This window comes from Mus pahari, chromosome 8, assembly GCF_900095145.1.
Source record: "Mus pahari chromosome 8, PAHARI_EIJ_v1.1, whole genome shotgun sequence".
In the NCBI taxonomy this organism is placed as follows: domain Eukaryota; kingdom Metazoa; phylum Chordata; class Mammalia; order Rodentia; family Muridae; genus Mus; species Mus pahari.
Genome location: NC_034597.1, coordinates 104,982,088 through 104,999,101, shown reverse-complemented (window position 1 = coordinate 104,999,101; position 17,014 = coordinate 104,982,088). Strand labels below are relative to the sequence as shown.

Sequence of the window (17,014 nt, the reverse complement as noted above, 5' to 3'; positions counted from 1 at the left end):
GGGGTGAGTGGGGCATAATTTATTCAGCTGCAGCGAAGACTAACTTTGACCCATTTATCTTTAGGAAGCTAATTAAAGGAGAGAGTCTGGATTGGTGTGGTTGGGGAAGGTTTACTTTTCCTTATTCAAGCTAAGCAGAGATGGAAAGGTGTGTGTGTGTGTGTGTGTGTGTGTGTGTGTGTGTGTGCGCGCGCGCGCGCGTGTGCGTGTGTGTGTGTGTGTGCGTGTGTATGTATGTGTGTGTGTGGGTGTGTATGTATGTGTGTGTGTGTGCATGTGTGTGTGTGGGTGTGTATGTATGTATGTGTGTGCGTGTATGTGTGTATGTATGTATGTATGTATGTGTGTGTGACTGTAGAAGGGATCAGCTCCAACCCCAAAAGAGGGGCTGAGTCCCCAGAAAAATAAAAGAGTTTCTTAAATCCAGCCTGACACCCTTTGAAATGCAAAGTGGTGGGTTTGGCAATGAAATGCCCTGGCAATTCGAAGTGAACAACTGTTGCCTAATCCTTACACCCCAGGCTTCCTAAATCACACCCAAATGTCCCAGAGAGGCATGGGAGAACACTTTTTACGAGTGGCCTTTTACTCTGAAAACAGTATTAGCCACCAGACGGGACAACAAGTTCCCAGAGTTTCTGTCACGTATGTTTTGTTTCAAATCAATAATTAAAAAAAAATTAAAGTGCTCCCTGCACGCCCCCCCCCCCCAACCAGGTTGGAGACTGAACCGTGGACTGTGTATATACTAGGCCAGCAGACAGGTTCCTTCCCACCCCCAGAGTGCATATCTTCATGGTGTTTTGTCATTCCTCGAGCCTATCTGTGGGATTGTTAATAACAGCTTTGGTTCTACAAACACACTAGTGAATTGAGGAGATGCAGTTCTTTTTTCCACCTTTATTATTACTGTTGGATTCTTTACATCCTAACCACAATCTCCCTCCTCTCCTCCCAGCCCTCCCTCCATACCCCTTCTCCCCCCTCCTTCTAACGTTTCTCTTCAGAGAAGGGCAGGCTCTCAAGGCTATCAACCAAACATGGCATATCACGTTGCAATAAGACTGCGCACCTCCTCTTTTGTCAAGACTGGACAAGGGGTGACCCGGTAGGAGGAAAACGGTCCCAGAAGCCCAAGCCTCTGGTCCCACAAGAAGACCAACAGTAGAACCGGGGATATCTCAGGGATGAGCTAGAAGCCCACTGCAATGGTAACTCCCTGTAATCTAGGAGGGTGGAGAGCCCAGAGTCCTATGGTAGCACCCAACCCGACAGGCAAAAAAGCAAGTCAATGAAATGAAAAGATTCCTGATGATAATGATACCCTGCTCTACTCATAGATGGGTGCCTGACACCCCGCTGTCCTCACGGACGCTTCTTTCAGCAGCTAAGGGGACAGACGCAGAGACCCACAGCCACACATCAGGCAGAGCTATGGGGAAGTCTGTGGAAGCAGGGAAAGAAGGATCAATTGTAGGAGTCAGCGGGCAGGGTCAAGGGCATCACAAGACACCCACAGCATCAACTAACCTGGGTGTAAAGGGACTCCCAGACTCTGGGCCGCCACCCAGGGAGCATGCGCAGGACTGATTTGGCCCTCTGCATGTGAGTTACACTTGGGATGCAGATGTTTTTGATAAAGTCCTATCAAAAGTAGAGTTTGGGGTTTCAATGTTTGGTGGGAGTAGAGAAGGAACTCTGGTAGAAATGGGGTGTTAATGTGATTATACTGAAAGAAGGTGAAATTCTGGCGGTGGAGTTACAAGGTCACAGGCAACGATCCGTTGAGGAGATCACACTGGCCCATGTGTTCCTGAGGTGATATATGGGGAAGAACATGTGTATGCCACCTGACTGGATTATTCTGGCTATTCATTTGGTCAAGCTAACAGAAGCCACGCCCAACCGTGCCTCTTCCCGTCCTTTACTTAGAATCAGGAACTCACAAGTCCTTCGCCTTCCTGTCTCTTTCTCTCTTTCTGGAATGTTCTTCATTCTTTACTAGAATAGGAACATTCTAGAAAATGTTCCTTACCTTACATTTAGGTTCTCTTACCTCATCCCAAGTGCCCTGGGCTGGCCCTTGAAATTGTGGATGCATGACTACTCCGCAGGGAAAAGTTCTTTTTGAATTAAATGAATTTTAAAGAAGAACTATCACACAGTACTAGTACCACCTAGTTTAAGGCAGGGGGAAGGTGGACACCAAACACCATTGATGTCATGAGCATGCTCACTGAATAAACACGTACCCCTCCAGCACAGATGCCTCCATCTGCAGTCCCAGGACATGCATGTGTACAGTCCCAGGACATGCATGTGCAGTGTACAGTGAGGCTTGCTATGCTTTCTTTCAGAGAGGGTATATAGCCCTAGGCTGGCCTTGAACTCTCTAGGTAGTCCAGGGTAGTTTTAAACTGGAATTGTAACATTTACCACACTCCCAGCTTAAGGATGCAGGTCCTTTGAAGGACTGGTACGGTCAGGAAATAGCTTTCTGAGAGCCACATTACGTAATGATTTAGTTAATCTAACAGCCAAGGTAACAGAGTTCTTGTCATTAGACCAACACAGGCCACTTTCAGATAAAACAATAGCCAGTACTCCCTCCCACAACACTCAAACAAACCAACCAAATGGAAACAAGGCACCCAGTGCGTTCAAAATAGGAACAACAACTAAACATATTGAGGGAAAACGGTTTATGCCATAAACTATTTTTAGGCCCCTAAATTCTATGTTCCTGCTAATGGAAAAATTATCTCCTTGGGCATGAGAGTCTATGCTTGTTTGTTTTTATTATTATTTTATTATTCTGTTAATAATTCTCTCAGCACAAGAAGAAAAGACCAAGATAGCCCATCAAAATGAGCTATTTTTTCAGGCAGACAATTGTCTGAATATGGAAATAGAACTTCAATCAGTCACCAAATGAGGTAGTGTTCTACAAAGATTAGACTGGAAACCTTACCATCGGGAAAGAACACCCAAACAGATCTGAACCGTAAATACCAAACCGAGAGGAGACAGGGCAACAAGTTGGCCCTGTGCAGTGGTCAACTCATCCCAGACAAGGGGACATGGGAAGGGGAGGTGGCATTTCTCAGGAACGTTCCAGACAAATGGGGTGAAATAAAGCATGAGCCCAGTGCTTACGCTATGCTGCATGGTCCTCCACACAGTCCTCTGGGAAGCAAGAGGAAGGCAGATTCAAAAGAAAAACAGAGAGATTATTTTATACATCATAGCACAGCACAGGCACAAAGCGTAGATGCATCCGTTGGCTGACATTCCATCTGCCCCGCCCACATTCATAGAGACTCAGAGAACACACGACAGCCAGGACAAGGTGAGATACTTACTGGAGTTGATTTGGATTAAATCATCACAAGTTGGTGAGTTCACTTCCAGGTCTTTTTTTTTTTTTTTTTAGGTTGACTTTTATAAACCACATTCCTCTAAGGGCTGTAATTTAGAGTTCAGATTTGCCCTAATGAAAAAGCCGCTGTAAGTAACGGACAGTGCCTGCCTGAGTGTGTTTGGGAGCAAACGCATTGTGCTCTGATTTCCCGAGCCCTTCTTCTAATTGCCTTTCAGCAGGATAATGTCCAACACCTCTGCGTGCTTAGACCTGGGGACTCCGGTGACATTGTGATGATTTAGTTTTGTACCTGATATTTTCAGCGAGTGGGAGCTGTCTAGACTCCTAGTGTGACATCAAAACATTTAAGACAGTCCGCAGAGGATAAATTTAGGAAAAGGAGAAGAGAACCAATTGCTTTTAGAGTGCCAATAATGACCCCTGGCCCACTTAACTTGAAACCTTTAGCAGCCTGTGGGGACAGGGGAGCTGCTGGGGCGAGCTATGGCGGTGAGACCAGTCTGTCAGCGGGATCAGCTGAGGGCCTTGGCAGCTGCAATGACAGTGAGGACTCGGATATTTCCTCCAAAGTCAGCTCTCTATCAGTGGCTGGATTTACACGAATACAATCATTTGGTTTTGGAAAACAAAGCATGACTGGAGGGTAGCATGCTTAAAGGCTGCTGGTTACTGTCCACAGCATTTTAGGCCCACACAACTTTCGAAGAACAAATGGAACCGTTTCTGTGCAACATGGGAATTTATAAGTTCCTAACGAGGGGACTGAGCTTTTTTTTTTTTTTTTTTTTTGGAAAGATACCATGTTCTTTCCAATTCTCTGTGAGTTTTAGCATCAACTTGGGGCTTGTTCTAAAACAAACCCCTTAATTACCAGCGCACATAAAAACACAGTTTTACAATAACTGACATAAGAACATTTACCAACAGATTCCAGAGTCAATACCACAGGCACTAATTTAAAAGGTGCCAAGAAGCCACCCCTCCCTCCCAAGAGCAAGCATCAGAATGAAGTTATTTTCATCTCGTTAACAGGGCGGGGTAAGTGGTGAGTTCTATTGATGTTGGCTTTTAAAACATTTTCCTCTGCTGAAACAGAGAAGAATTTCCCAATTATCCTCCTTTTTCTGGGACACACACTTCTTATGAATATTCAGGAACCATCTTTGCAGGGCAAAGCTAAGACAGGAGTAGGCATCTCAAGTTTTGTTTATAAATAGCGGAGCTGGGCTATCTCAGAGAACAGACCCACCCGGAGAACTCACGGACTTGCACCTGAACAGGTCCAGGAGAAATCACCCCTGACGGCTGAGCCTCTGTGCGGAAGGCAGACACAGCTTAAAGCAAAAAGGCCTTGGGGGAGCCAGGGGCTGCAAAGCAAGCCTATGTAGGGAGCTTTGCGCCCAGCGTCTATGTCTTTGGAATAACTTGGGTGGAACATCTTTTGATGTGGGAATGTTTGATTTTTAGGAGTGAAGGAGAGAAACCAACTGGAAGGAGGTTGGCTGTGGTTTACAAATGGCTGGTTCTCAAATCTGAAAAGAGATCAGAATTTTACAGCATGTAGTGTGAACAAGGCTGCAGTTCTCACGGGCACAGCCTGAAGTCACACCTAGTAGGGAGTCGGTAGTTTTGCCGATGGAAAGCATTGCACAGTCAGTTCAGCTCCTGGGTTGGTACCAGGGCTCTGGGGCTGGCAATAGTGTTAAGTGTTAAGTAACTTAACTGTGTTAAGTAGTGGGGTTCTGTTACCCATTTTACTTTCCGCATTTAAGGGTATGTGTCCACTTCTCCTGGGGGATGCTTCTCGGTTACAAAGGAAAACTATCAGGTGACTATCATAGGTATCAATATGGTATCCAAATGTAATGCAGTTTTACCAAGTATCTAAGATGTTCTTGTTCTTTAAAAGGCTCTATTCCTTTATACTGTAGTGGGAAGGAGGCTTATTCTTGTGAGAGTTTCGAGCTGTGTAACACAATACTGTGCTTTGTGGGAACAGTTTTGTACATGAAAGGTTCATCTCACATCCTATCCCAGAAACCTCGAAGGGCCTAGCCTACTTGAACGGTGGCTTTCACACTACTAAAGTGAAATCAAATCTATGTTTCCCAAATGTTTCTGCATAGAGAATGCTGAGGATTTCTTTGTAAAGTTAGAAGGCAAACAGGGCACTCTGAAGAAAACTAACATTCTTGAGAAAGGCTCACTGAGTTGGTTTTTTTTTTTTTTTTTTGCCAGAGTAGAATTGTTTGCTTAAAAGTTAATTTTTTTTTTCTTGAAAACGTGATAGAGGACAGGAGTGAGCGAGGGGGGACAGGTCAAAGCAAGCCACACATATGACTTCTTTTACAAAACCTGGGCCAAAGCGGCATTTTATTCGCTAATAAAGGGCAATAAATTCAAAGCATAATTTAGCAGTTAATGAGAAGTACCCTTTCACTTTGACACTTAATGGACAGACCTTTATGCTGTTAAATACATTTGATGTTTTTCTTTATAGAGAGAAATGCTGAGATGTACTTACACGGAGGCCAAACACAGCCAACTCAATCTTCTGAGTTCTACACTACAGAAGGGGTATTAACTAAAACTATAAAGCCATTCATAACAGTGACTAATAAAAGGACTTCACAACCAACAACCATCGAGATTGAGTTTATATGACACAATCAGATGTGGTTCAAATGCTGTATGACCTGAAGGGTTTTATCTGTTAATTTTACATCAGGAAAACTGGCAAAGCAACATTCTCAGCACTAATAACAATGAGGGTATATAAATTGTTTATAGCATTATGAAATAAAGGTATTGAGTTGGAAATGATCAGGCCATATTTCTTTGAAATTAGCAGCTCTTAATTTTTATGTCATTTAAAAAAAACATTAAAACTATATTTATTATGTATATAGTAGCCATCACCAGATAAATTTTTCTGACATAAAAGTCACCCAGTCCTTGACAGACATTTAAATGCCGTAAGTTCCCAACTTTTAATAGACATCTAGGAAACAAAACCAAACATCAATATTAATTTGGGACTTCCTAAAAGAGACTTTCCAAACAGAAAACTTAGCCTCTGAGAAATGGTAAGAAAATGACAGGATGTCATAATCACACAAGCGACCGTTTAAGGAAAAGAATGAAGCAGGCAAATCAGAAATGTGCTTCTGCTAATCAGGTATCTGGAAGGCCCAGCAACTGGGCTTTCAAAGTAATATTTTGGAAGAAACATGAAGTTGGAATTTTAGGCACTGCACTAGTGGATTAATAGTTTTAAGAGTTCTTACATAATGAAATCCATGATCTAAAAGGAAAAAAAAAAAAGAATCTTTTACTGCCCACCATTCTGAGAACAGGAGCAGATAACGAATGATAGCCTTTTCAGTCTTTAGAAAGCCCATAGCCTGGCCCTTACAGAGCAAAAGACCTGGGTGGCAGAGGGAGCCTCCCTGGTCCTCACAGGCAGCAATTGGGGCACTCACCAGCCGGTCCAGGCTCGTGCCCGCTGCAGTTGTGGGTCTTTCCTCAGGGTTGTAGGGCCGAAAGCGGGTGTTAAAATTTTCTGGAGCTGAGCGAGCAGATCTGAGAGCAGGCGCAGGTTTGGGCTGGCCACAGCCCTGAAAGACCTGGGAAGATCAGAACAAGGTTCAAAATCAAGCTGAGACTAAACCCACGATTGAGAAGCAAATAGTACAGCGCTCTTTGAAGTTTGTTTCCAATTCTTACTTCCAAAATCTTGGCCTCCTACTTTTTTGAATGTAAAGTTATCAACAGCAATAGGAGGAGATTGTTACACAAATGTAACAACCAGTTATGTGCATGTCCTGCTCAGTTTACCACAGTCATCATTACCTACAGATTTCATATTTGCAAATCTGTCTTCTTACTGAAAACTTATTCATAAACCCCAAATCAAGATTCATAATACAATGTGGCAAAACTCAAACCAACTAACTAACTAACTAGCTAGCTAGCTAACTAACTAACTAGCTAACTAACTAACTAATAAGTAACTAACTAGCTAACTAACAGCTCTGTGTGCATGTTGGCAGGAAACAGTGAACAAAGGTTCTCTGTATTCCAGCCTCTGTTATAGTATAAAGAATAACCCTCCTTGTGATCTACTTAACCCATGTTCTCTAACTGTGATTTCACTGTATAAATGGGTCCCTGGCAGAGACAGGGCTTACGCACTGTCTCTGGAAACCAGGAAGGAAGTGATGTGTCTCCTAAGGATAACACACATTTAACACACACTTCATTCAACTCTGAGTTTGGTCTCTTGAGTTCAAGTACACAGATCTTAAATAAGATTTCTTAAACCAAGACAAATTAGAACATGCTTCCAGATCACATTCTAACCGGCAGCATCTAACCCCATGTTTCCCTTAGGAATCAGGATTCAGAATTTGCCAGTCCAGTTTGCATGACCATATGGAGCATACCTTCTTCAAATAGCGGGGACCGGTGACTGAACATGGGAATTATAATAGATTCTTCATTCTTTAATAGATTTCAGGATTAAGCCAGTTATGTCACAGACTCTTTCCTATACTTCAATTTGGGATTCAATAAACTACCATTTCGGATCCATATTATCTAACATGAAAAGTGTATTTCATAGGCATACCAAGGGCAAATGGCTTGAAGGGCTCTCTCCTCAGTATGAAAACCCTTCACGGGAAGAACGTTCTGAAAATATTCTCCTGAGCAATGGTGCGGAAATAGGACAAGCAAATTTGGGTGAAATCCATGCACTGGTATTTTCTTCTGATTTGGTTGTTGACAGCTGTTTGTGTCGCCATTGTGGTTGCTGTGGGAAATCACACAGCTCACTGTAATGAATTTAGGGACTGAGCTGCCAGTCTATCTCCACAGTGATTCCACTCAGGTTGGTGTGGGAGGACTTCCTTCTCTGTTTCTCGATGTCTTCTCTTCTGTGCCAGTTATCAAGAGATAATACCTTTCCTAGACTCCCAGGAAACCGTGTGCTGCAGCTCTTCTTGGTTGTCAACTTGACTACATTTGGAATTGAGTAAAACCCTTGTGGCTGAGTGCACAAGTGAGGGATCTTTGAGTGGGGCAATTAAATGATTTGAATTGATAAGACCCACTTTTAACTAGGTCTTTGGACTGAGGAAGAGAATACTAGGGCCTGGTTTACTGATGGCTTTGAAAGCGTTGCAGTCACCACTCAAAACCAGCCAGTCAGAGCGTTACAACTCCTCTCTGGGACAACCTTGAAAAACAAAAGTCAAGGGAAATCTTCACAGTGGACAGCAACTGGGGCAGAGTACATGACCATATGTTTTGTTTGGAAGGAGAAATGCCCAGATGGGCAGTTGTTCACTTACTTGTGGGACAATGAATTGGCTGAATGGTAAAGGACTCGGAAACGGCAAGATTGGAAAATTGGTGAGAAAGACACCTGGGAAAGGAGTATGTGTGGATAGATCTCTCCAAATGGCCAAAGGGTTTGAAGATACTAGTGTCTCAAGTAAATGTTCTAATGGTGACTTCAATGGAGAAGCTCAACAACCAAGTAGAAAAGATGACACATTTTGTGGACAGTCAGCCTCTTTCCCAACCAAATCTGTTGTTGCCCAACGGCACATGAACAAGGTAGTTGTGGTGGCATGTGGGGGTGATGCCTTGGCTTGACAGCATGGGCTTCTACTCACCGAGGCTAGCCTGGCTGCTGCTGAGCACCAGATATGCCAAGAGCAGAGACCAACTCTGAGCCTCAGATACGGCACCATCCCATCGGGGTGACTAGCTAGTGACTTTGTGGACCACACTGGACCACTTCCTCAGTGGATAAGACAATGCTTGTCCTCACTGGAGTATATGTTTATCCCAGGTATGGATTTGCCTTTTCTGCACATAGTGCTTCTGCTAAAACTACCATTCAGGAACTTACAGAATACCTTATCCACCATTAGGTTGTTCTACAACGTATTGGTTCTAACCAAGGAACTTACTTTACAGTTAGCAAAGTGTGAAAGTGGGCCCACAATGTAAAAATCCAGTAGTCTTACCATGTTCTCAACAATTCTGATTCATCTGGCCTGATAGAAAAATGGAATGGCCTTTTGAAGTCACAGTTACAGCGCCAGTTAGGTGGTAGCAGTGTGGAGGGCTGGGGCAGGGTTCTCCAGAAGACAGAATATGTTTGAATCAGTATCCAATATGGTATGGTTTCCCCCACAGCCAGGATCCACAGGTCGAGGAATCAAGGAGTAAAAAAGAGAGTAGTTTCACTCACTATCACCCCTAGTGACCAACTGAACAGCTTTTGCTTCCTGTTCCTTGAGCCTTTTCCTGGCCTAAAAGTTTTGTTCAGGACTGTGTGTGTCGGGGTGGATGCTTCTGCCTAGAGACACACCAATACTCTACTGAACTAGAAGCTCAGACCTCCCCTGGCTGCTTTGGGTTTCTGATGCCCTTAACTGACAGGCTAAGAAAGTAATAGCAGTGCTAAGAGGGGTGATTGATCCAAATTACCAGAGGGGGAATTGGATTGGCTCTCCACAATGGAGGTAAGAATGACTATGTCTGAGTGCAGGAGATCCTTTAGGGTGTCTCTCAGTAACTACCCTGTCCTGTGATTAAAGTCACTGGAAATCTACAACAACCTAATCTAGGCAGGGCAACAGAGGGTATGGACCCCCCAGGAATGAAGGTATGAGTCACTTTTCTAGGCAAAGAAGCAAGCCCTGCTGAAGTACTTGCTGAGGGTGGAGGACATACAGAATGAGTAGTAGAGGAAGGTAGTTATAAACACCAGCTAAGTCCATGTGATCAGCTGCAGAAGCAAACATTATAATTAATGTGAGTATTTCTGTTATATTTTGTTGAGAATGTGCTTGTATAGATATTTGTGTTTTCTCCACTCAACTTGCTATGCAATGTAATATCAATTAAGAGAATATTATTCGTTATCACATTTAAGTTTGAGATACTGAAAGCATGACTTTTAAGGGATGTTGCCACCCATTCTAAAATTTATAATGTGTTTGAGGTTATACAAGGGTAGTTATATCGTGGTAAGTGTAACTATGACCTCTTTAAATACGTGACTTACTTGTAATTGCATGTGGATTAGTTTTATCATGCTAGATGTAATTATGACCTGGTTATTGTTTTTATTTAGAAATTAAGTGTAACATAAGGAGATATGATTGTGTGTCAAGTTGACAAGGGGTGCACTTATGAAGGCTGTGTTAGGTTGATACATACATGCTTACACACACACATACATGCATTCATACACACACATACATACATTGATATACTTATACACATACACACTCATACACACAAACACACACACATTAATATATACACATACCTACACACTCATACACACACAAACATACACACATACACACACCTACACACACACACACACACACACACACACACGCACACACTATAAGTTCATCTAGAGAACCCTGACTAATACACATACTAACACTTTTCAGTACATATTCAAGTTCAACTTTAAGTTTCTAACATTTGTATATAGGAGATGGTTTGTCTTCTAGGTACTTCTTAGAAAAAATAATGCCTTGCACTGGAAACCTAGCTGTAGCAGGGCTAACGAAGTCACGGATCTTGGAGAAGAACCTATAGCCGTAGGTTAATTAATTAACCTTAATTAACCTAGCACAATCCCCACTGGATTCTAAATATTTATCTTTATACCCACAAGTAAGTGTAAAACTCATCCGTCAACAAAGAAGGCTCTCTGCAACAGATAGGGACCGTTACAGAAAATGACAACTAATCAACCTGCAGAGAAAAGCAATTGCTGGGTGCCTAGTCTCACTGATTTGCCCAGAACACAACTCTCACTTAAGGCTCAGGGAACACCAATGAACAGCAGGGTGCACAGATGGTAATGACCAGAGGGACAGGATGTCTGCTGTGAGACTTCCTTTCCTGGAAATTCTGGGCAAGCTTCACCTATGAAGTTTCAACAACATGGCTGTCCCAGCAAGACCCAGAATAAGAATGACACCAGTTGACATGCTAGCATGTCCATGTGGGGGGAAAATCTCCTAGGACCCCAGCTCTGGCCTCAATTTACCAGCAACCAAGGAATGCTCAGAACGGGGCAAATAGTCTTCCTCAAGATAGAGGCTCCATATTGATTATCCAATACAGAATAGCCCTGGAATTATATACACACAAGGATCCTTATGCGGACCAAGCAGGTTGTAGTTGTAAGTTTAGCTATAGATCTAGGGGGAAAATGTATATGACAAGAATTAAAGAAAACCAGGCCAAAGGCCATGGACCTTAGAGAGATGGAGGAGCACACAGGAAGAGGTGGAGAGAGGAAAGGGTGAGGGAAAGGGTGCAATTGTGTTTTAATCTGAATTACAGACACTTCTCTCAACTATTTGGGCTAATTCTTGACCCTCACATGCATATTTACAGTGTGATCACTCGTGTTGTCACTTGATTCTGGGTTGTTTAACCTGAAGCATTTTTCATCCTGCATATTATATGATCCCACTGAAGGACGCAGAGAGCCCTTGAGTGCCATTCCGTTCCCAATGACAAATTCTACCTGGAGATGCAATCCATTTTGCTTCACCACTACAACTAATTTCTCTTGTGTGCATTCGGACTCCTCCTTCGACGCAGCGTTTTGCAGCATAGGGTGCTTTGTCTTGGCGTTCTCGGAGGCTGGTCTTAACACACTATTGATTATTCTTCCCTCTCACAATTTCTGAAGTTGATGGCGCAACCAGCGTGATAAAGACAGTGGGCCTTTTCTTCCACAGTGCCTAAATCACTTCCTTGTAGCAAGGTTGCTGCTGATGGAGGGCCTTAACATTCCCAAAGCTCCAGGGATCTGTTGAGTGGGCTATTTTGGATTGCTTTGAAAACGACAGCTGACTTTTAAGAAGCATAGAGACAGAACAGGGAACAGTAGCCAAGGCCTTCCTGAGATTACAGAGAGTTGGGCACTGAAGAGTTAACAGCCGGTCCAACCACACCTCAGGAAGGAAAGAGCCCCACTGACTGCTGGGGTCAAGCTAAACCAATGGGGTTTGGGATTCTCTGAAGAATGTATGCTATGCGTTCTGCGGAGAGGTTTCGTGTTTTGTGGTGGGTTGTTTAAGGTGCTAAGGACAGACCACAGATTAGGTAATGTGTCCCAGTCGCTTTCCATCATATTTGCCTAGTTTAGATTTTGAAGGTGATTTCAAAGCAGAGATTTCTGGGTCTGAGATCCAAATCATAGAGATGGCCACAAAGTGAGATTCATAGTTGTGCATTTAATGCATATCTGTGCATTTAATGCATGTATGAATATCTGTGTCTTTCACAGATCCCCAAAATTGAGACCTATTTATTCTCTAAAGCCATGGGGTCATAATGAGTAAAGACACAGTCAGTGACTGTGTAGAGACAGGCACCCGGTTCACAAGTGGTTTGCCACGTTAGCCTGTAGACAATAAGACAACATGTAATTTATCAGTTAGAAAAAGTGTTTAGAAAACATGGGGTGCGTGGGGTGGGTGGAAAATGGAACTACTGGACATAAATCTGGAATTTTCTTTTTTTCTGAGTTTTTTTTTCAATAGCAGTATGAGCACAGGGGCTCAGTCTAGGTTAGGGCAAAGAGCCTGGGCAGCTTTGGCACCCCAATGTGTTATATTTCCAACAAAAGAAGAAAGAGGTGAGGGTTTACAGCACGATAGATAGGACCTGACAGTAAGTGAGAGTTAGGTGATCAAGTGATCAGGGCTGGAGATGCAAGCTTAGATTCTAAGGTGTTTATTCTAAAGTCCTAAAACTGTTCATGAAGGGAAAGTAGAGAGACGATGTCTGCTGGAGGGAGCCTGTGTTGTGCCAACAGGGTGGCCTCTCTGAGCCCTGTCTTCCTTCTCTCTTCAGTAGGCACAATTTACCACACCAGCATCGGTTGTGGTCACATGGAAGCTATGAAGCAGGGGACACACAAACCAGCATCTAGAAAACAAGTGCTTGAGAATTGTTAAATAATTCCATAAGTCCATAACTCACACTTCCTGCAAGTTCTGCCATAGTGAAAAAACGTGAAGAGGAAGACACCTGACGTGTTGCTTCGTTCATTCTCGTTTTCCCCCCATATGTTAATTTTTATTTTTACTTATGTGCCTGTGTGTGGTTTTGTGCTCGTGAGTGCAGTGCCCACGAAGGCCAGAAGGTGGCACTGGATCACCTGGAGCTGAAGTTAAAGCTACTGAAATACCCACAAGGTGAGAGTCAAAATTCAGGTCCCCTGAAAGAGCAGCAAGCATCCTTCCTTATGCACTGAGCCACGGCACCAGACCCTGATCTGTAGTTTCCACACAATATTATCTGTAAGGGCTCAGAGATGTGCAGAAGCCACAGAGCTCATGTATTGAATTAGAAACATTCACAGGGACTTCATGCCGAAACGTGTTCCGATGTGTTCAAGGGGTTCTTCTAGGAAGTTCCATCCCGAGATGAGGGTGGCTCAGACTTGCTAAGAGAAATGAGGTTCTGATAGAATTGCCTCTGCGGTTGGTGCTACCACTCCATCCTCAGTTAAAATTTAAAATAAAAGTCCTTTTTTTTTTTTTTTTTTTAACAAGAAAATAGAAGTTTGTAGAAGGTATAAAACAGATCTTTAGGCCCACCTTTTTCAACACTTTTAAAAATAGCATCTGGGTTCCCTTCTGCCCAGTTCATTCTAAGGGATAATTAGATAATTCCAGAAAGTAATCAGAACCTTCGGTATAGACAAATGCTGTGAATATTCAAAGGGATCAGCTTTCCTCACTAGCTGACTCAAAAGACACATGGGTTTTAGGGAGCTCTCTGCCTCATGGCTCCTCTCCCTTAAGAGGATTACAGAGATAGTATCTCAGAAGTCTATCGGGTCTTCTGAGATGAAAGACACTGGCAATAAGAGGGAAAGTGCTGGACAATGAGACATTTTATTGTTTTATAGGGAAGAGAAGGGGGAAGGGGAGGAGCAGAGGGGAGGAGGGGGAGCAGAGGGGAGGAGCAGAGGGGAGGAGGGGGAGAAGCAGCAGAGTAAGAGATATGTTGGTAACAGCTTGGCATTCAGTCGTCGGTTTGTAAATGTATTTAGAACTGAAATATATTAATACAGTTCTCCTAAACATGTACCCTGTTCACCTTTTCAGAGGTACTTACGGCTAGTTCCCCTGTCTTCTCGGCCTCTGCCTTCTCTTTGCTGATTTGATAACATATTCGCCAGAGTCATTATTGGCAACTTGAGAGGCAATGTTTGTGGATAGTCTCTGTGTGGGACTAATCTCCCCTCCCCACGCTCTTCTCAGTGGGTCTCGGCTGAGTCAGAGAAGCTACGGTTAACTGTGCTGACATGAAATCTGCAAGTTGAGCTCTGGTGCTTTAATTAAACATGGGTGTCCCTTCATGCTGTCTCAGTTCACTCGGACTGCATGTTTTGAGACTGTTTTCTTCATCTAGTAGATTCTAGTTTGTATTACAACCCTAGGGACCACACTGTTTGTTGGAAGAATAACTGGAGAATTTCAATCTATTACATCTATGCCCAAGGAAACAAGGAGCCATCGTGTCTGTACAGGACTGTGTGTAATGAATCCAGATGTGGCCATTACTTTCACAATGGACAGTGGGGAGGCATCAGACAAGTGTTCGGGAGACTTGTGCTACAGTGAAATTCCTTTGACTGGGTCATCCATTCATAACAGGAACTTTTGTAGTTCTACAGGCTGTGAAGTGTAAGGTTCAGGGACCAGGCAATCCGTAGATGACACTGTCTGTCCTCACTTAGCAGATAGACTGGTGAGAGGCCACCTCAGACTTCCTTTATAAGGGACAACTCCAGTAATCACATCTTGAATTCCAGGAATTAACTTCTGACCATAGCAATAGTCACTAAGAAGAGTCTAAACATTTGGAGTACTAGCTTGGTACTTCATCTTAAACTTGGGACAACATGGCTCCCAATTTTCAAAGTCATTTTGAAGATAAAATATGATGCCTAGAGAAGACACTGAAAAAGTGAAATGTAAAAAGTCGATTATTTTCACTGACACGATCTACAGCCACATGGGTTATGGAGCTAGGATGGACAGTTTAAGCCTTATAGGCAACAGTCTCTTCCAAACCAAGGCCAGGAATTTCTTCCTCTGCCTGAAGAGCTAGAGGGAGCCATGTGGTCATATGAAACAAATTGCTGCTGTATTTACTCAATTTACTATGACAAGGTAAAGCAAAGTTAAATAAACAACCTCACTAAAGTTAGTAGCTAGAATCAAAAATTCTAGTTCTTGGTCATTTGATAAGTTATTCACTAAAATTAATAATACATATAGAAAATGGAAGATCTCACTTACAAAATAGTCAAATGGGCCATCTGGTTGGCAGACTAAGCTAAGAGCCACAGGCTCTATGCCTACAGTAGTTCCCCAAATGTTACAGAATGCCACAACTGAATTCTGTAAAGAGTATTTTTGTCTACCTAGACAAGTATGATGTTTCTTCCACTTTTTTTTTCTTTAAAAAACAAAAAGAACTTCATGACTCCTCTTTGGCATGTTCAAATTGCTTTTATCACTGCTCTTGTGCTTTGAGGCCATTTCTGATTAAAATAAGAGGGTCTGCTCCTCCTCCTCCTTCTTCTTTTTAAAAATATAAACCCTGTGATAGTGACAGCCACTCTATAATGAAGGAGCTTGTGAAGTGTCTATCAGGTAGGTAGGATATACAACCTCGATACACCAGGAAAAGGTGTAATTTGTGTCCCTGGCATGACGGAGCAGGGCAATGGACCATGTCACCATGCTCCCTAAAGTGATGTGTAATTTAAAACTTGTCAATCAGTTTCTTCTAGAATGTTTACTTTAAGCTTTTTGGACAGCAATGGACTGTGAACAACTAAAACTAAAACTAAAAAAAAAAAAAAGTGAAACCTGAGTGGATTGGAGGGGTTCTGTGACTGGGTTCATGGCTTGGCCAATGGTATTGGTTATATCAAAATGGCAGGTAATTTGAACTCTTCACTAAGCTACCATTCCCAATATCATCATGGTCTGGTCAACACTCTGGCCAGTGACACTCCTCCACTCCAGCAGCTGAATCTTCTCCCTGCTGGCAGTCATCCAGATCATGTGACTATGGCACACAGCTGAGGACATTTCCTCAGCGTAACAGTGACAGCCCAGTGGTTAAGAATGCTTACTGCTGTAGCAGAGGGTTGTTGGCAGCAGACACATAGGTGGCTCACTATCATTTGTCAGTCCAGCTGCAGGGGATCTGATGTCCCCTTCAGGATCCTGTGGGTACTGCGCTAATCTACACAGACCCATAAACAAAATTGAAGTAATTCTTTGATGAGATATGGTGACTGAAATGTGTTTGTGTAGGGGCGTTCACATATCAACGCAGATAAATGGATCCCAAAACATTTCATCAACGTCAGCAGCAAGAAGAAGTACACTAATAAATTAACTTTTCCTTTGAGTTTACATTCACACATTCTCCTTTCTGGTTCCTAACAGATTTCTGCTAATTTTTTTTTTTTAGTTTCTTATTTATTTATTTATTATTTTCTTTATTTACATTTCAAATGCTATCCCGAAAGTTCCCTAT

The 17,014-nt window shown here is 42.9% G+C and overlaps 1 protein-coding gene across 1 annotated transcript in view; it reads right to left on the bottom strand.

Moving 5' to 3' along the window:
* Gpc6 (glypican 6) overlaps positions 1–17,014 on the bottom strand; it is a 1,014,352-nt gene that overhangs the window by 85,050 nt on the left and 912,288 nt on the right. Inside the window, exon 6 of the mRNA XM_021203486.2 lies at positions 6,865–7,008. Within this exon, the coding sequence (XP_021059145.1) occupies positions 6,865–7,008 (144 nt within the window). The remainder of the gene's footprint in view (positions 1–6,864; positions 7,009–17,014) is intronic.